Below are 19,940 nucleotides of genomic sequence, written 5' to 3'. Positions count from 1 at the left end.
AGCTTGTGTTCGCATAGAGATCAAGAGAGCAGAGAGCATTAACTGGTGGCTGTTTAAATAAATGACAGTGCCGTGGCCTTTGGAGCGTCTTCAAGTTCTCAATATTGAAGGACTCAATAGAAAAGATATTACCTTACATAGAACTTACTATATTTCAGGCAATATTCTAAATGTTTCACATGTATTAACTCATTTAAGTCTCATGACAGTCCTGTGGGATAGGTACTAATATTATTACCCTTATCTGCATCTGCAGAACAGGCGACTAGGGTACAGAGAAAGGACAGTATAATATGTAAGCTCAATTCAGTCGATTGGATGCATTAAGTGTCTTATATTTCTTTCTTAAGAAGCTTTAATTTTTGACTAAGATTAGGGGACAGCGGGGTCCTTCATTGGCTAAGTAGAAAAGGTGTCTAACCTTTGTGGACCTTGGGTTTCCATGTTGGAGTGCTGGAGAGACACAGCACAAAATTAAGGAGGATTGTTATTTGTTCTTCAGTGTGACACACCACAGGGTCACATGATGGATATGACAAGCCAGAACGTCTGTCCCTTCTGTTCCTGCTGCCTTGTGAGTCTGGAGGGTTATGTCTGAGGTGTCAGTCATCTGCTCTGAGCAACTCTAGGGAATATCTTTTGATTTATGAGGGTAACATCCAGTAGCCTATATTCTTCAATTCTCAGCCCAGAAATCATTAGAACCTTCTCGTGAGTTCTCAGGACCTTTCACTACCCCTTGCTCTTTGAATGTTTCTGGGTTGATACAACACCATGGTAGCAACGTTAAGGGTGAAGACACCAGAAAATAATTCTTCCCATGGGAGCAAACTAAAACCCTGCTTGTACCATAAATTCTAACACAAACTGGAAAAACAAGCAACCCTGGAATTACAGCCCATCATTCTGTCTGGGACTCCTAGAGACCACATGTGGTTTTTTGTGGTCTGGGGAATGCCCACAGCTTTTGGCTGAATTATAGGCCCAGCGTTTGGCAGCTGCCCTGTCTGTTTTGTGCCATAATGAACCTTCTAAATTTAACATTTGGAATATTTATCCAAGTACTTTTTCCCCTGACTAGTGGAGCCCATTTTTAAAAATATCTTTCAGATTCTGAGTTATACTTGATTCAGGGGAAGAAATTTAGAAATTTAAGAGTATAATCTATGCAGATTGAAAGTACAAGTTTTATGCCTTTGTGTGTGTGATTCCATGTAATCCTACATCTTCAATGTATTTTTTAGTGTTTGATTTGGGATATTTTTGAGCTTAGTGAAACAATGACTGAAGTCTTGTCTTTTGGTTAACCAGAATTGTTGGAGCAAATTCATGATAAGATGTTTCCCGTGGTCTCCCAAAGAGTCTGTATATATTGAATATTTTCAAGCTCTTGGTCATATTTTTCTCCTTCAGGAATCGCAGGAGATAGATTTTAGTGCTTTGCTGTAAATAATTTACATGGCCTTCCTTTATATACGTGTGCTGTTTTTTCACTTGAATATCCCATTGCATGCTGAGTACTTTCCCTCTGCCTTAAATAGTGGGCGTGTGTGTCTATGTCTCATGAGCCCCCACAGAAGAAGGACGCCCTAGCATCTCTCACATTTTGTAGTTGCTCAATTTGTCAAGTGGTTAGAAACCCCATCCTGGGAATGCATAGAAAAATAGACACCAAGTGGTCGTTCTGAGATGGTACTCTTACATTGTCAACCTTCTCACTTTGAAATTTACTTTTTTTTTAAAAAAAAAAAAAAAAGTGACTGAATGTACCCTAGGTTATAAACAGGATCTTCAGTAAAGATTCTTGTTATAAGTGTTTTGGGTGGAACTGAGGGTTTCATTATTTGCTGCCAATTTCTCAAGGAACTCCTCCTCCTCATCATGAAACGTCTGTAAAGGTCTGTGGGACCCGGAGCGAAAGTTCTTCCATTGACCTAAAGTTGGAACATACGGTACTTATAGGTACTTTGGCTACTTCTTCTAACTCTACTCCTTGGTCGTGTAGAACTCACATTTACCCACGAGAATTAGGCACATTGAAAGCAAAGGTGCTCAGAGGAGATGTCACTTCACAGAGGACATGGAGAGGGGCGCGTTGCTTTGCAGTGCCGAGGTCGGCGGCTCCCTGACTGTCATTGCTCTGTCTTCCCCGCAGCCAGTGGTTCAGCGTGCTGAGTCAGGTCCACGCGTCCACGGACCAGGAGATCCGGGAGATGCATGACGAGCAGGCAAACCCTCAGAATGCCGTGGTGCGTGAGCGTGGCTGGGGTGCAAGGGGGCACCCTAAGGGGGCAGGGGCAAGAGAATGGTGATAGCGAGAACGGGGCTGGGAATTTACAGTGTTTTTTATTAAGTAAAAGTGTGATAAAGGAGATAAACAGGACCACTTGCGTTAAAAATCATGCATGAAAGCAGTAAATTATAAAAGATAATAAGTAGTAATACTTGGTAATTCTCCCACCTCAAACCTTTAAAAGCAAAAAAAAAAAAAAAGATCCCAGTTTCTATGCTGTCATGGAAGCACATTATACTTTTCTTCAAAGGACTTGGTGAATTCTAAAGTGAATACTTTCTACTTCACTCTATCCAAAACACATATACAAAGTCATAAAGTTCTATTTTAGACATAAGGTTTTATTTCCTCGTAAGAAAAACTGAAATAAAATCTCTTAGCAGAGTAAGTATAAAAATCTAATGAAAGGTCACATATAAATCAGAAAATTTGCACTATCAAAAGAAATTCATAAACACTCTTCACTGAAGATATTTTAGGAACAAGAGCGAATAATTAATTCATAAATTTTCAAATAAGTGGACTGTAGATTCTGCCCTGTCCGGAGGCTGTTTGCCCTTATTAAACGAAAGGAACCTTTCTTAGATAACTAGTATTTTGCAGTTAACTGAAAAAAGGAGCCTTTTCTGTTTGCTTGCTCGTGGAGTTGTAAGCTAGGGATGTCACTATAATGTGCACCTACTTGAGTGGTTCTCGCATTCAATCTGCTTTTTGCTCCTTTCCAGGGTACTTTGGACGTGGGACTAATTGATTCCGTGTGCGCCTCCGACAGCCCCGATAGGTAAGCTCAGACATGGCTTTGAACAAAGGTAATTAAGGACCTGCAGGTGCCCACAGGTCTCTGTGCTGCGGGGCCCACTCCCCGCTTACTGGGCTGTGGAATCACCCCAGGCTGTGTGTCTCACCTCGTCAGCCCCAGCAATCCGAAGTCCTCCTGCTTAGTGCTCAATATGACATTATCCAGAAGTCTTCCTCTCCGGCTGTCATTGGAGTTCTGGGGACAACAGTGGAAACTTAATTTAGACAATTAAGAAAACACATAAAAGTAAGATTTTTTTATCTGAATACACAAACTTGGGATTCATGTGGGAAGAAAATGCCTGTTTAGGAAAATGGTGTTGCAACATGGGGGAGGGTGTAGTTCCCCTTTCTGAACTTAATAATGAGCTGGCAAAGGATTTTGATAATAATGTATATGCTGAGTATTACTAAATCAAACCATACACATTTATTTTCCTTGACATTTCTACTTTCTCTATACCCTTAAAATAGCACGTTGTGTGTGGGTTTTGTTTTTTGAAGGCAAATCATCTTCAGAGATGGTCTAGGAGTCTTTGTTCCCAGTGAGCTTTGTCTTTAGCATCTCTCTTTTTCTATGCTGCTTGTAAAGTCTATTTCTGGCCTGCAGCAGACTTTGAGAAAAGTTGTCCTAGGACCAGAGTAAGAATCAATTGACTTCCGCCCTCAGTAAGATAGCCAGAAAGTAATGAATGCATTAAGAGGGACAAAAAAAATAGTGCGTACTTGGCAGAGTTAGAGTTTGGAGGTCTCTGTCACCCTGCCATTGGCAAAGGCTCTTCTGAACCATGGAGCCTTTGTTTTTTAGTAGTCAGCCTGCACTGTCCTACACCTGGCTTAGGAATCTTTAACACGTCCATGTCATGTCGATAATCAAGCCCAGAATCTTCATATCCTGGTGTGTATGTTCCTACCTTACCTTCCTGACATCTTTCTTCTCCCACCCCGTTCACTCCTCCCGGCCAGGCACGTGATGGTCCATGCTTAGAATCTGCTTTCATCCTCAACTGCCCACCTTTATCCCTTCCTAACTATAGAAAAATCCTTTTTTTTTTTTTAATAATTTTTAATGGGCACCTCAAAAAGTTCAACCTTTTTGCATAGCTTTCCTTGTCTCCTGCGGTCCAGTACTTCTTTTTCTTGAATTTTCTCAGCACTTAACTACAGTGACTATTTGAAGACTTGCAAGAAAAGTTCACATTTACCAGCTTACGGGGTTCAATAGAGGAATTAGTACACGCGAGGGCCCCTCAGAGGTTCAGCCAGTGCCAGACAAAAGAGGTGAGGGAGAGAGTAAATTTCCATGATCACGTCATCCGTGACTGGGAAATGCACCCCTGTTAGATTGCTTTGGAAACGGGGACCCAGGTGGCTTTTCAAACAAGACATAATCAGCTGTTTAAGATGTTCCACCTACACCTATTTACCGATCCTCTTTTATTGCTGGTGTCAGACATTTTATTACCTACCCACAGAAATATTATCCAAGGCAGAAAGAAATTGACTTTGGAGAAGCATCAAAAAAAACTTTTCCCCCGTGGTCACCTTATTTAGCCTTCCGGGAACTGAGTTCCATCTGGAAAGTTTTGCATGAAGAAATGTTTTCCTTTCCAGGACCTTCAGAATGAATGTGTTGCTCCAAGTTTAAAGGTTAATGATGCATAAAATAAATCCTACAGAAATGAGCAAGGTTTGCCTTGATATAAAATACAAATAGCACAGCAGCGTGTATCCCCGTGACCCTCTTCCCCAGGAAGAGGGCATTTAGTCTTGGTTCAGACGGAGGTGATGCCAACAGTTGGGCTGAGAGGCTTTGCTTCCTTCCCCCCTTGCCACGCAGACCCAATTCGTTTGTGATCATCACGGCCAACCGGGTGCTCCACTGCAACGCCGACACGCCAGAGGAGATGCACCACTGGATCACGCTGCTGCAGAGGTCCAAGGGGGACACCAGGGTGGAGGGCCAGGAATTTATAGTGAGAGGTGAGCGCCTTCCATGCTTCCTGTCTCTTCATGAAGCCTTATTTGCCTTTGCATAGACATCTGCAGGATTTTTATTTTGAGCAGCTTTTCAAAGTCTTTTTGACTCTTGACATTTTTTAAAATAATCAGATAAGAAATGATCCTGGCCATTTTCTGGCAAATAGGTAGAAACGCAGCCCAGATGTGAGCATTATGCAAATGATTGTGTGGTATTCGGGGTTTCTCTTCGTACTTTGTAATTCACACTTTCATCTTCCTTTCTAGGATGGCTGCACAAAGAAGTAAAGAACAGTCCAAAGATGTCTTCACTGAAACTGAAGAAACGGTGGTTTGTGCTAACCCACAATTCCCTGGATTACTACAAGAGCTCAGAGAAGAACGCCCTGAAACTGGGCACCCTGGTCCTGAACAGCCTCTGCTCGGTCGTCCCCCCAGACGAGAAGATATTCAAAGAGACAGGTAACCCGGCCGCGTGCGTGTGACCGGCTGGGCCCCGGACTCCGGGCCTCAAATCTTAAAAGGCCCGGGCTTGTTCCGAGCAAAGGATTAAGAGTCCTACCTAGTGTGTGTACTTTGTTTCCCCCCAAAAGAAGCCCTGGTTGATTTATCTTCCGAGACTGTCTGTGGTTAGCTGTATGAACACTCAGTATTCATGCCATAGTAAAGAGATCTTAATTTACGGAGTTGTAAATAGAGTCTTAAAAGGACAGGAAAGTGTAAACAGACTCAGGTCATCCTACGGGAGGCTCTGTTTTTACATACCTGTATTTTTGTCTTTTTCACCCACAGAAGATAAATCCTGACTGTCAGTGAACTTAGCCTAGTAGCATAAGAGGCAGACACGTGAGCAGAGGGTTTTTCTTTTTCAATTCGTGGTACTATAGAAGTATTTCTAGAAGATTGTTTGTTTTGATTTTTGTTGATAGTGCTGTTAGTTTGTTTATTAACATAGTTGCTCCATTCCTGTCGTGACTAGGTGACGGTTCAGACAGCCTGTCTCAGAACACACAGATTGCTGTGCATAAGTGTTTTCTTCTGAAGAGACAGACTCAGAAAAGGAAAGGCAGAAACAGGAAGTGAGAAGGAAAGTCAGAAACCTGAGGGAAAACGTTTCACTCTTGTTCCAAGGCCCAGAGAGAGACATTAGCTTATACCCATTTTGTCTTGCAGAGCAGAGTTACAATTTACCTTTATACGTTTAATTCTGGGTTTATTGTAACAAGGGTTGTCTTCCCCTCTCAGCTGTAAACTCCAGTGCAAGGGACACCTGTTTTTTGATCATCCCTGGATACCCAGTGCAGGGCAGGACACATGTAGGAATTCAGCAAGTTTTTGTTGATTGAATGATTAACTTAAAGGGACGAAGGTCAGAGACACCATAGGCTTCTAGGAATGCTGAGTTTCTGGGACTTTGGCGCAAGAACATCCCCGTGGTCCCCGAGGCCAAGGTCAATGTGCGTGTGCTGCTGTTGCAGGTTATTGGAACGTCACCGTGTACGGGCGCAAGCACTGCTACCGGCTCTACACCAAGCTGCTCAACGAGGCCACCAGGTGGTCCAGCGCCATTCAAAACGTGACGGACACCAAGGCCCCGATCGACACCCCCACCCAGCAGCTGATTCAAGACATCAAGGTAAGACAAGACAAGCCCACCAGGCTGGCTCTGTGCTCACAGATTCTACCCTTGGAGCATCAAGACCTCAACATTAGTTGAGCTTAATTTTTATTCTGTAATGAAAACTAGTGTTTGGTTGATTTGGGGCTTGAGTACCCTACTTTTAGGAATCTGAGGTTCCAGGTGAAATTTTACACCAAAAATGTTGTCTCTGCGGAGGTGCTAGGGGCAGCCCCACCTGTTGGGCTCTGTGGGCAAGAGGACATTGGTCTGCAGTTTACGGTGTAGGACTCCCTGCCCGCCCACGGGGACGTAGTGATCTGTGTCGGGAACCTGTGTCCTGCCGCAGGTTTCACCTCAGCCCCCCTTGGAGACCTCCTAGGCGACACACAGTAGTTCTGCTCTTACTGCACAGTTTTTAGACCACGCGAGAGGATTCAGAAAGAACCCAGATGGGCCTAGAATACTGGGGATTTCTGTCAGGCACATCCAGGCTCCCAGAAAGTTTAGTTGCCCAGTGAGTGTGTGTTACACGAATGATTGACTAATTCGGCAGCAGCCACGAGCGAGGAGTCTTGCCCTCGGTTTGCAGGAATGGAAAGGGAGACGCGGCTGTTCCGGCCGTGTTGCTCACGGAGCTGCTCGGTCCCCGTGCAGAGCCCAGTCACGGGAATTATTCCGGCTGCCGTTTCCACAAGTTTCCTGTGCAGGCAGCTTCTCAGGGCAAGGGACAGAACTGAGGCTATGACAGAGAAGATGCTAGAATGATAGTGAGGCAGGCATTTTACTGAAGGACATCAGAGGAAATTAGCTACTCGGATCCAGGAGGCAACTCTGCTTTTGTGGAGGTGGGAGAGGGTCTAAGACCAGTGGTGTATAATTTCCCACCAAATTCAAGTTGGCCTCCGGATGCCAAAGTGATACGTTTTCTGGGTATTTGGAGCCAGTTTCCAGCAAGCTGGTGATTCTCCAATACTCCAGAGCTTTCCATGGAACCCAGGGTGCTGGATACAAATAATTTCAGTTTTACCCTTAAAAAATGACTTTTTAAAGCTTTCTTTTGAGAAAGGAATAAAAATTTCACATAACACCAAACTTGCTCTTCAAAGCTATATCTTATCTGTTTTTGTATTCTCTAATTGATTTAAATTCAGACATTAAAAGAGTAAATAAAATTTTCCAAATATGAAACAATACGTCTTAAGAAATGAGTCAAGTTACCCTAAAGAAGTACATACAATATTTTCTTAAGTAATTAAAAAAAATTTTTTTTGGCTTTCTGTTGGATGTTATTGAAAAGGTTTTATAGTGGAAATGAACTTAGCATGATAGAATGATTCATTGCCTCTCCTCCAACTTTTCTGTTTATTTAAAGGTCTAAAAGTAACTTTGGCTTTTTCATATCCCAGATTAACATTTTAGGAGTGTAAATACATGATGCAATTCTGTGAGAAGCTGTCTTAAATTTCAAGGGTGGAAGGGCAGGCATGCATGTGGAAGAATTGTCTCCCCAGTGACGTACTGTCACATGTAGTTTTCAGGTGCAGAGAGAATACAAAAGGACAGTTAAAGAGGTGGCAAAACGTATTTTTAAGTGAATTATAGATTGACATGATTGATGGCTAAAAAGAGAAGTTTAAATTAATTTTTTTAAGGATATACAACCTCCCGACGGGGAAGGGGGTGGTTAAATAACTTAGGAAAATCTACGCACACAAAATGAAGAGAAGGAGCTATAAGAAGAATGTATTTTTGTGATTTGTCTTCAAACGCAGATTGTGGGTATCTTCCTGCTTGAAATGATCAACTCTAGATTCCTCTGCCATTACTCCACCAGGCTTAGGGATATGAGACTTTGGAAAAATATTCATATGTAGGAAAATACGGTTAATTTTGTTCATTTTGGTATCGGCTTTTCACGGTAAGCTTGCTTTCTCTCTTGTCGTGGCTCCCGTATTTTCAAGGAGAACTGCCTGAACTCGGACGTGGTGGAGCAGATCTACAAGCGGAACCCGATCCTCCGATACACCCATCACCCGCTGCACTCCCCGCTCCTGCCCCTCCCGTACGGGGACATCAATCTCAACTGTGAGTCCACAGCCCTCCTGGACTGCTCTGCAGAGACCGCCATGTTCTTTTCCCTGCTAAGTCTTTAGCTCTAACATAGTAGCATTTATTTTAATTCGAAGACTCTTAGTGATCATGAATGGGGAGAAAAAGATAAAATATGGTCATTGGTCATTCCTGAGGCAGGGATTTTAGAGTGTGGTTGTAGCAATGCAAGGATGGATTGTTGCGGTAAAAGAAAAGATTTAAAAGGAAGTCAGCAAACGTCAGCACTGCCCATGAACTCAGAGTAGCCTTCAGTATACTGCACAACCAGAACTTAAACTATTTTGCGTTCCAAATATGGAACCTATTTGGCAACAGATTAACTTTTAAGTAAGCGTTTTATGTCATAAAAAGTTCAATCATATAACAAAACATTGTCACTTACCCACCTCCGCATTTTTAGAGCTTTGTTCAGCTGACTTAAATATGTAGGGAATGTGTGGGCACCGTATCATGAAGTGGCTATCTTTCACCATTTATTGTTTCTTTTATCCACTGCTCAGGTTATACTCTCTCTAAAGCCCTTGTGTGACTTCTGTGTTTATTTGCTTGTCCTAGTGCTCAAAGACAAAGGCTATACAACCCTGCAGGATGAAGCCATCAAGATATTCAATTCCCTCCAGCAACTGGAGTCCATGTCTGACCCTATTCCAATAATCCAGGGCATCCTACAGACAGGGCATGACCTCCGACCTCTGCGAGATGAGCTTTACTGCCAGCTCATCAAACAGACCAACAAAGTGCCCCATCCCGGCAGTGTGGGCAACCTGTACAGCTGGCAGATCCTGACGTGCCTGAGCTGCACCTTCCTGCCAAGTCGGGGGATTCTCAAGTATCTCAAGTTTCACCTGAAAAGGTAAAGCAGGCGGGAATGTGCGGTGAGCTGGGCAAGGGGTGGTGTGATGGGTCCTCGTTCAGATAAAAAGGCTCTTGAACAAAGACACCTCGAGGCCAGGCGAGGTGGCTCACACCTGTAACCCCAGCACTCTGGGAGGCTGAGGCGAGAGGTTCATTTGAGCTCAGGAGTTTGAGATCAGCCTGAGCAATACCAAGACCCCATCTCTACTAAAAATAGAAAAAATTAGCCGGGCACAGTGGCACGTGCCTGTAGTCCCAGCTACTCAGGAGGCTGAGGCAGGAGGATCGCTTGAGCCCAGGAGTTTGAGGTCTCAGTGAGCTATGATGACTCCCCTGCACTCTAGCCGGGGCGACAGAGCAACGCTCTGCCGGAAAACCAAAAAAACACGGAAGACATTTCTAGTGGAGCAGGAACCGCCAGATCAGACTCTTAGGTCACCTGAGCAAGCTTAGAGAATGCAGACACCCTTTTTCTGTTTAAGCCACACAAGGTTATTTTCAGGGACCCAGTCACTTTTGGTTGTAGCATCCTAATGTGTAGGACATTGGATACATTTCATTACCACTACTCTGTTAAAATAGGGGGAAAAAAAAACAACATGGATAGTTGTTCCAGATCAAACAGGTGGAAATAATCTGGTTGATATTTCAATTCGCTATGGGAAGACAATATTCCTATGACAGTGTGAGGCGTGACTCTTTCAAATATTGACAGTGCTGCGGAGGGGAGCTGGCAGCAGAGGTGCCCCCAGTCAGACAGTGGCTCTGTGGGGTGGATTTTGTGTTTAAACTAACCCTGCACAGACTGAACTGGGCCCCTGCCAGGAGGTCACTAGTGCTCTGTTCACCGCTGGGGGCCCGTTCACCGTGCTGGTCTGCACAACCTTGACACGGCCCAGCCCCCGGCAGCCAGCCCTCCTCGACCTAGCAATTAACGGTCAATGTTTGTCTCCTAGGATACGGGAACAGTTTCCAGGAACCGAAATGGAAAAATACGCCCTCTTCATCTATGAATCTCTTAAGAAAACCAAATGCAGAGAGTTTGTGCCTTCCCGAGATGAAATAGAAGCTCTGATCCACAGGCAGGAAATGACATCCACGGTGTATTGCCACGGTGGAGGCTCCTGCAAGATCACCATCAACTCCCACACCACGGCCGGGGAGGTGAGGCGGGCGCCGCTGCTTCTTGTCCTGTTTGATGCATTGCTGCTGATACGCCCGGGTCAGGAACGTGGCGCATCGTTTATTGTTTGGCTAGCATGCACGGTTGCAATTTTCATAGTACAGCTGCTCAATGAACAAGGGAATAAGTGTAACGCGCAACCAACCACATGTATAGAGAGACAGAGATATGTATTATGATGAGCGGAAACACAAAGTTAAACTCCTGCCGAAATATCTGAGACATAATCTTGCTAATCTGAGAAGCACCCGAGTATCTAGTGGAGATTGCAGACCTGGCTCAGGTATACCCACTATGATAAGAGTTTATTGTATTGCTTCTGCATCAAAGTGTTTCTGTTTGCACATGATTATCCAGAATGTTGGGTCAGATGCACGTATTCTTTTTAAATTTAAACTTATTATTAGAAAATTAACTGACGAAAAAAAAAATAGTGTAATAAAATCCTCCCGAAAGGCTTCTTGTGTAGAAAAAATGTCATCTGAAGTCACTTTGGTTTCTTGGAGTTCGTGAATTTATCAGATAAAAGACAGGGCTTCAGTTTTTTATCTACTTTTCCTGCTAATGTGGGTTTGCAAGACATCAGCCCAGCTTCTGCCCCTACTGATGAGCAAAATACCCTGTGTTCTTTCTTAGCAAGGAAGAGATACGACTAATTTCAAGGGAATAGGAGAAAAACAGAACCTTTTAAATTCTGGAATGACCACATATGATGGTTTTTGGGGACTGCTTGGAGCCTTACCTGTGCGGGCAACTCCCTCCAGGTTCAGATGAAGACACGTTCTAGAACCACGTGGTGGGACCACAGCCTGTGGAGCTGAAGCCCCCCTGATATGTCTTCCAGGTGGTGGAGAAGCTGATCAGAGGCCTCGCCATGGAGGACAGCAGGAACATGTTCGCCTTGTTTGAGTACAATGGACACGTGGACAAAGCCATTGAAAGCCGAACCATTGTGGCTGATGTTCTAGCAAAGTTTGAAAAGTAAGTTCCTTTTCCCTAATGTGCCGGAAAAGTAAATAAGAGAAATTAAGAGCCAGGTTGAGGATTTGAACTTCCGTTGCATTTTTGGCTTCATTGTGTATTGGAGTTAGTTTTATTTTATACATGTTGAAGCATGTTTAATCTTCTGTTTCTCTCTGTTAGCTGTTTTTCTTGATTCCTAGATAGTGACGATCTCATGATTTAACTTGTCAGGGGTCCTATACCCTATTCTTTCTCCCAGTCCCCTGTAGTGCTCATTTTCTTGGGATTTCTTAATTTTTAGGTTTCCACTTGTCATTAGCTTTGTAACTAGGCTAATGGACTCAAGCCAACTTTCAAACTCTTCAAACTACATTTTATTTCTACAGTATAAAATGGACCTACAATATTTGATCTATGATTTCACATCCCATATGTAGTACAAAAGGTATTTCTGCGTAGTGTAAACACAGCAGAAATACAAGAATATTCATGTCATTTATTATAAATGTTATTGTAATTTCTTTGAGGCTTCGTAAAGAAAATAAAGAAATAGGCTTTGGGTTTTTTTCTACTTATAGATTCAGTGTAATGCTTAGCTAGTGCTAATTAGAGTGGCCCTTGTTAGCTCAGTAGTCAACTGAGGCTGCCTGTTTGTTTTCTTAAGTTGAGACCAGAATGCAAGGTTAGATCCGATCTCTGGGCACTCGGATAAGCCTCCCTATTCTTGTTCTGTTTGCTCCCCCATGCCTTTGTCCACGCTGTTAGCCTGGACAGAGTGTCTGTACCCTTAGAGAGAATATGCCATAGAAAGTCAGCTCCCTGCGGGTCACTGAAGGCCCCTCTCTCGTTTTGCCTTCTGAGTCTGTCCTGACTTCTGTCCATAGGCTGGCGGCCACGTCAGAGGCTGGGGACCTGCCGTGGAAATTCTACTTCAAACTGTACTGCTTCCTGGACACAGACAACGTGCCAAAAGACAGCGTAGAATTCGCATTTATGTTTGAACAGGTAAAAGAAACGTTCAGAGACAGATTTCTTTGCCGGCAAAAGAAAGTGAATTCCATTAACACAACTTATACATTTACTGCTAGTCCTTAGATTTCTCAGCAAAAACAAGGCTGGCTGCTCTTTTCATTCTTTTGTAGAATGAAGCTTCTACCCATTTTATTTGAACATCCACGCTAGGAAGTGTTCTAATTGGTGGGAGAGAGACCACAAGGAATAAAATATGGGACATGTGTCAGATAGTATCTGTGCTGGGGAGAAATTTAAATTTGAAGCTGCAAAGGGGGTTAGTGTGCAATTTGCACAGGGCAATCTGGGAAGGCGACAATTTGAGAGCAACCCTGATGGGTGAGCAGGCCATGGGGCATCCTGTAGCACAGCAGTGCCTTGACCTGAAAGCTGACATCCGCTCCTTTCAGGCCCACGAAGCCGTCATCCACGGCCACCACCCGGCCCCCGAAGAAAACCTCCAGGTTCTCGCTGCCCTGCGGCTGCAGTACCTGCAGGGGGATTACAGCCTGCACGCCGCCGCCCCCCCTCTCGAGGAGGTCTATTCCCTGCAGAGGCTCAAGGCCCGCGTCAGCCAGTCCACCAAAAGCTTCACCCCGTGCGAGCGGCTGGAGAAGAGGCGGACGAGCTTCCTGGAGGGGACACTGCGGCGGAGCTTCCGGACGGGCTCCACCGTGGTGCGGCAGAAGGTGGAGGAGGAGCAGATGTTGGACATGTGGATTAAGGAAGAGGTCTCCTCTGCTCGAGCCAGTATCATTGACAAGTGGAAGAAATTTCAGGGAATGAACCAGGAAGAGGCCATGGCCAAGTACATGGCCCTGATCAAGGAGTGGCCTGGCTATGGTTCCACGCTCTTTGATGTGGAGGTGAGAACGGCCGCTGGTGGTCGGGGAGGGCAGGGTGCCGGCGTCTCGGGACGTGGCTCACGGCCGAGTCCATGTGGAGGGCAGGCGAGATGGAGAGCTTTGCTCTCTCACCCTTTTTCGTTAGAGCCCCCCAAGTTTTACCATTAACACCCCCATCTCCCCAGAGTTTTTGTCCTTTGTAGTAAATGCTTCTGTAATATTAGGAATGAAGGCAAAATTAAGATGTCATCTATTCTTAATTAACTTCTACTCTTCCTTATGGAAGCTGTACATCTAATTTTAAAAAAGGCTGATAAAAATCTTCATGTAAGAAATAAAACATCTTTAGAACTATATATACAAATTAGAAACTCTGGATATACTTGCATTTTACTTTTTTGTTTTCCCCCCACACCCTGTTTAAAGGGAAGAATTTTTATTTCATAATTAAAATTTATCCATTAGCATCAACCCAGTACTGATTTTTTTTTTTTCTTAAGTAGACCATTTATTGAAAAGAAATTTTACTGATGGTCTAGATAAGGGTTTGGCAAACTGTGGCCTGTGGTCAAACCTCACCTACCGTCTTTTTGTAAATTAAGTCTTATTGGAACATAGTCAAGCTCGTTCCTTTAGGTGTTTTCTCTGTTTTCATGCAGAAACTGCAGAGTTGAGTAGTTGTGAAGAGACTGTATGGCCCAAGACGCCTAAAATATTTACTATGTGGCCCTTAAAAGATAAGTTTGCCAGCCCCTGGTCTAGATTAGCTCCATTTTTCTTATGATCACAATAATACAGCGTGTTATCTGGTGACTTTAAATTGAGGCTCTGTATAAATCTAAATATTGATTACATACTCTGAGATCCCTTAGTGGCTTTTCATTGGTTACCGTTTTTGGTTTGGTTGGCTGCTTGCTTCAATTATACTTGTTTTTAAGTATGAAAAAAATCAAGTGCTTTGTACGATGCACCTCTCTTTTCAGCATCCCTGACTGATCCCCCTCCTGTTTGTACTGGTCCAGATCAGCCCCGTGTTGTTATCCTTGCAAATGGGCTCCTGTTTTCTTCCCTCAGTCTGCACAAGGAAGCCTGTAGTTAAACCAGTGACGTCCCTGTTGCTACTCTGTATCCAAGGTCCTTGCAAAGAGCAGCCGGCACGGCTCGGCATAGACTGATTTGAAGAATTCTCCTCTGAGATCCAGGTTTTGTGTTTGAAGAGTAACCATCCCAAAACAGCACTGGAGGCAGAAATAGGGAGAGAAGAGTGGACCTGGCCCAGGCTTGCTGGGGGTCTTTGTTAAGCTCTAGGTCACTTCCTTGTAGCTAATTCAGATGACTAGTAGTAGAAAGATGCCGAGAAGTGAATAGTCAAAGCAAGATGTTAGACTTTGCCAATGAGGTTTTCTCAAATGCGTGAGATTAATTAAATCGTTCAACCAAGATAGCCACAGAGGTGCCACTTCTCGTTTTTCAGTCCCCTCCAAGCATGCGTGCGCGTTGAATGCATTCAGTGCTCTGTGCTGGACGCAAAGCCTGTCGGATGGTTTATACGCGTTGTGTTTCTTCCTGCTTTGGGACTGAACTCTTACACTGACTCTCCTGCCCACCAGTGCAAGGAAGGCGGCTTCCCCCAGGAGCTCTGGCTGGGTGTCAGCGCAGACGCCGTCTCTGTCTACAAGCGTGGGGAGGGACGACCGCTGGAAGTCTTCCAGTATGAGCACATCCTGTCTTTCGGGGCACCCCTGGCAAACACGTACAAGATCGTGGTCGACGAGAGGGAGCTGCTCTTTGAAACCAGTGAGGTAAGAGGCAAAGCGAAGTAGTCTTTTCTTGCATGGCCTTGACAGAACAGAAAAACAACACCCCATTTCCTGATGCCCTTGACCAAGTCGCTCTCTTTGAATATTTCTCTTTAAAACGTGAAAATACGATGTGGTGGTCCCTCCCCAGGTTCCAGTTCCTCAAAAGCCAAAATCCAACAGCCCCAAATTTCTTCTGTATACCTGTGCAACACAGAAATTCGGTTTCACTGGATCAGGGGTTCTTAGAGGAAAGGAAGAGAAAGGGAAATGATGTAGACGGCCAAGAAAAAGTGTATAGTTCGGCAGTAAAACCTGTGGAAGTTAGTTGACGATTATGGCAGAGTCTCGGCTCTGAGACTGAGCTCTGGCGGCGTCTGCGGAGCAGGAAGGAGCCGAGGGGCTTGGCCACTCCGGGCATAGCTAATTCTGGGCCACAAAATCACACACACTAAAAAAGCCTCTAAATAGGTGGGCTCTCAGCTCCAATATTTAAAAAATGTGATAATAATACAAGCGGCCCATTTTGGCCCCCATAGAGGGAGCTGCTGGCCAGCGCAGGTGGTGTTGGAAATGAGCTGCCCGCTGCGTGACGCGGGGGGCGAGGAGGGCGTCCGAGGTGCTGGGAGGGTGGGCACAGCCGGCTCAGCAGGCTGACCGGGAGCTGGGCAGCCAGAGGGTCCCAGGTGTCAGGCTGCAGGATTTGATCAGATCCAGTAGACAACAGGGAGCTTTGATCGCGTGTGACGTAACCACAGTTGGTTTTACAAACAGCAGTGTGGGGTGGGGTTGGAAGGAAAGAGAGAGCAGGGAAATGGAAGCCAATAGTGATGGTCTCACAGGGATCCAGGCCAGCCGTGAGGAGGGTGGGCCAAAGGGGTGGCAGTGATGGTGGCATCGTCGGAAGGAACTGATGGGAGAGCCTGGCGTGAGGTGGCTGGCGTGGAGCAGAAGGGGCCTGGCGTCCGGGGAGCTGGCGCAGCTCTCCCAGCCCCTGAGGGCCTCAGTTCCCTGTGGCTTCAGCTGCACCCTGAGCTTTGACTAGTATTAGATGATCCAGTCTTTAAGGCTGTGCTTATGGACCGTCGTTTCACACTGATTTTGGGTGGGCATAGTAATCCCAGCTCTTGTGATACCAACTGACTTCAGTGTCCTCGGGTAGGTTTGTTTTTTAATGTGCAAAATCTGACAATTCACATCAAGCAAAATTGCCATTTTTGTGTGCAAGAACCACCAGGTGGTGCACGTTGTATTTGGAAAAGCCACAATTCCCCTGCTGTCTGACCAGGAATAGGGAGAAGCGCTCAACTCAGCTTCGTACAAAACTTGGGCTATGGATTAGCATCAAAAGCTGCTGGCTTTTGCGTGGAGGATGGACAGAGAACATTTGGTTGTTAGGCTGGGCCCTTTGCCCGGGCAGAGGCTCTTGACCATGTCTGTTCTGCTCGGCCCTGGCAGGTGGTGGACGTGGCCAAGCTAATGAAAGCGTACATCAGCATGATCGTGAAGAAGCGCTACAGCACCACGCGCTCCGTCAGCAGCCAGGGCAGCTCCAGGTGAAGGCAGGAGTGAGCCCACGTGTCTTTGCTGTCTGAACGCATCGCCCTCCGCTGGCCTCCTCCGGCCTCCCCTGGCTCTGGTGTGCCGAGCCCAGCCGGGAGCAGAGCTGCCCAGGCTTTCTGGAAGCCTCTGGTCGGAGGGAGGTGTCTCCAAGGGTCCTTTCGCCCTGCCGACTTCAATGATCCTGTATTAAGCTGTCAACCTTAACAGTCTGCACAATTTCCAAAGCTTTACTACTCTTAGATGACACATGCCTTAAAAAAGAAAGAGGGGGAAAACCACGCTGCCGCCAAAGCAGCCAGAAGTGCCTTAACTTGTGGAACCAATACTAATCCACCTTAGCTGTGCTACTGAAGGGAACTGCTTCCCCCGCTTTGGCGGAGACTTACAGAGCTTGGAAGGGGGGCCTTATTCATCTCTTATGCACTAACCTCCCGGCCTGATTTCCCTGAGTTTGAGGGAAGGTGAGGGAGCGGGGAGGGGAGGCCGAGAGCACGAGGGGACAGTGTGTTTGAGTCGGAGTGCTGCTGGCAGCCTTCCTGGCGGACCTGTATTGACATTTTTCTTTTTTGTTTCATCTTTTAAGTGTACGTGCTTGCCTGTGCGTGCATGTGTTCATAAACTCAACACTTTAATCATGGTTTCATGAGCATTAAAAAGCAAAGGGAAAAAGGATGTGCAATGGTGTAAACAGTCTGTCTGTATATTTTAATAGCGCAGAGTTAAGAATCTCAATTGTTACTTTATAAGGTGGTTTTCTTAACAACCCGGAATCCTGGATTTTCCTGTCTTTGCTGTATTTCGAAAAACATATTTTGACTCAGTTAGTTTTGTTTTACATGTAGCAAAGTCTGCGATCTGTGTCTGCTGTATTATAAACAGATATGTGGCCTACAATATAACTGTATTTATAAACCACTCTCCAACACCTGGCTCCAGTGCTGGTTTTAGAAGAATAATGAAGTCATTTTGGAGTCTTTCATGTCTAAAAGATTTAAGTTAAAAAAAAATGTTTCTTTGAAGGTTAGCTTGTATCAACCACCCTGGGTAGATTACAGATATTACCATGTTGACTATGGGGGAAGGTGCTGCATTCCTGAAAGGTATAACACGGGAGCAAATCTTTAAAGGACCCTGATATTAAATGCTGAGGCTTTAATAAAATACACACATATTTTATTCGAGGTTTATAATGGTGGTCTGGACAAGACACCTGTAAATAAGTCAGCATTTATGACCAGAAGAAGAAGAATCTGGTCCTGGACTTTTATTTTTATATGGAAAAGTTGTAAAGACTTGGGCCAACTGAGCCTACCCACAAAGAAAAGAAATCTGCCTTATCCCTTATGCACAACCATGGGAAATTGTTGTTGGCTCCCAGAAAGTCTGACAATAAAAGATATTAGCTAACATGCCGTGTGTTTCCTTGATCGGAGGTGGCTCCAAATACCATGGGGTGGGGGCTTGTTTTGCTTTTGGTTTTTTGGTGTTAATGCTTGCGGTTTCAGAGTGTCTGAGCGTTGGGTTTCGTGTACTTGCTCACCAGGGCTAAACGCAGACCTGTAGCGATCTCAACTGTTCTATTAGCTGCTGAGTGTGGCACCAAGACAGCCGAGAAGGTAAAAGAAGGACTGGTAAATGAATCACACGAATCTGAGAACTTGAAATGTGGTTATGTCAGACAGCCCCCTATTGCCTACCCCAAAATGTGCCTGCTTTTGAAATCTGTGATCCTAGAACCTGCCTGCACCTCCCTGTGGAGTAGAACGTACAGGTCTGCAGTCTGGTTTTCCATTTACCCAGAGGCCCAGCCCAGGAGATGGGGACCTGTGGAGGCCCGGAGGCCGGGCGTCAGGCATAAGCGAGCGCCAGTTCTCTTGCAAACCAGATTGCCACCTCTGCTCGCGCCGGGAACCTGCCGCCTCCAGGGACCAGAAGGAAGGCGGGCAAACACTCAAGATATTGTGTTGCTGTCCTTGTTTTCACTTTAGGCCGGGAGAGAATTTGGTAGACACACCCTACCCACGCTCCCCACGCAGGATTCCCTCCCTGGAAGGCTGCCCCACCCCAGTTATAGATGAGGAAACAGGCGAGAAAAGGCACAGTGGCTCAGCCGAGTGGTCAGAGCAGCGCCACAGCTAGAACACAGATTTACACCTGAGCCTTTGCGTGGCAGCAGCTTTGGTTTTGTTTTAGCCTTTTATTTAGAAACTACAGATTCAGAGAAAGTCGGAACAGAATGTGCAAGGAGGCCCACTTGTTTCCCCCGGTGGGAACAGCCTGCGTCGTTGTGGAACAGCATGTGTCACAGCTGAGTGAGTGACAGTGAGCTTCCTCCATCCACAGTCTACTCAGTTGCCCTGGTTTTACGTGCTCTCGGTGTGTGAGATGTCAGTAGCTTTGAACAAGGTCAGTGAAGTACGGCCGTCCTCGGTATCCATGGGGGATCGGTTCCGGACCTCCCCCCAAATGGTTACCAAAGTCCTGAGATGCTCAAGTCCCTACCAAAATGGCCTCATATTTGCACAGAACCTACGCACATCCTCCCGTACACCTCAAGCCATGTCTAGATTACTTGTCATACCTAACACAATGTTAGTGCTATGTAAATAATTGTTATACTGTACTTTTTTCTAACTTGTATTTTTCTTGTTTTTTTTTTAATTGTTTTTATTTTATTTTTTTAACATTTCAGTCTGCAGTTGTATACAGACCCTGTGGATAGGAGGGTTAAGTGTAATTTTGAATGTCTATTTATTACTGAGGATGACATCAGTGTAAACAATGGAATCACTTCAAACTTGGACAATCCAGTTGTATTTTCATTGGTTTTAGTTTTCATTCTTTTGGAAGAGAATCCACATCAGTAATTTTTTTAAAAAAAATTCAAATACTAGAAGTAAAAAATTACTTTTCCTCC

General features: G+C 45.1%; 1 protein-coding gene across 1 annotated transcript in view; it reads left to right on the top strand.

Moving 5' to 3' along the window:
* MYO10 (myosin X) overlaps positions 1-18,188 on the top strand; it is a 207,501-nt gene extending 189,313 nt beyond the window's left edge. The window contains exons 29-41 of the mRNA XM_069492016.1: positions 2,156-2,249; positions 3,019-3,074; positions 4,932-5,074; positions 5,339-5,533; positions 6,550-6,707; positions 8,654-8,777; positions 9,360-9,657; positions 10,616-10,823; positions 11,687-11,823; positions 12,690-12,810; positions 13,227-13,682; positions 15,272-15,463; positions 16,919-18,188. Of these exons, the coding sequence (XP_069348117.1) occupies positions 2,156-2,249; positions 3,019-3,074; positions 4,932-5,074; positions 5,339-5,533; positions 6,550-6,707; positions 8,654-8,777; positions 9,360-9,657; positions 10,616-10,823; positions 11,687-11,823; positions 12,690-12,810; positions 13,227-13,682; positions 15,272-15,463; positions 16,919-17,020 (2,284 nt within the window). The 3' untranslated portion in view covers positions 17,021-18,188. The remainder of the gene's footprint in view (positions 1-2,155; positions 2,250-3,018; positions 3,075-4,931; positions 5,075-5,338; positions 5,534-6,549; positions 6,708-8,653; positions 8,778-9,359; positions 9,658-10,615; positions 10,824-11,686; positions 11,824-12,689; positions 12,811-13,226; positions 13,683-15,271; positions 15,464-16,918) is intronic.
* Positions 18,189-19,940: the final 1,752 nt, after the last annotated feature.

Source organism: Eulemur rufifrons, chromosome 17 (assembly GCF_041146395.1).
Source record: "Eulemur rufifrons isolate Redbay chromosome 17, OSU_ERuf_1, whole genome shotgun sequence".
In the NCBI taxonomy this organism is placed as follows: domain Eukaryota; kingdom Metazoa; phylum Chordata; class Mammalia; order Primates; family Lemuridae; genus Eulemur; species Eulemur rufifrons.
The sequence above is the reverse complement of the archived record's forward strand: the minus strand, read 5'-3'. Positions and strand labels throughout refer to the sequence as shown.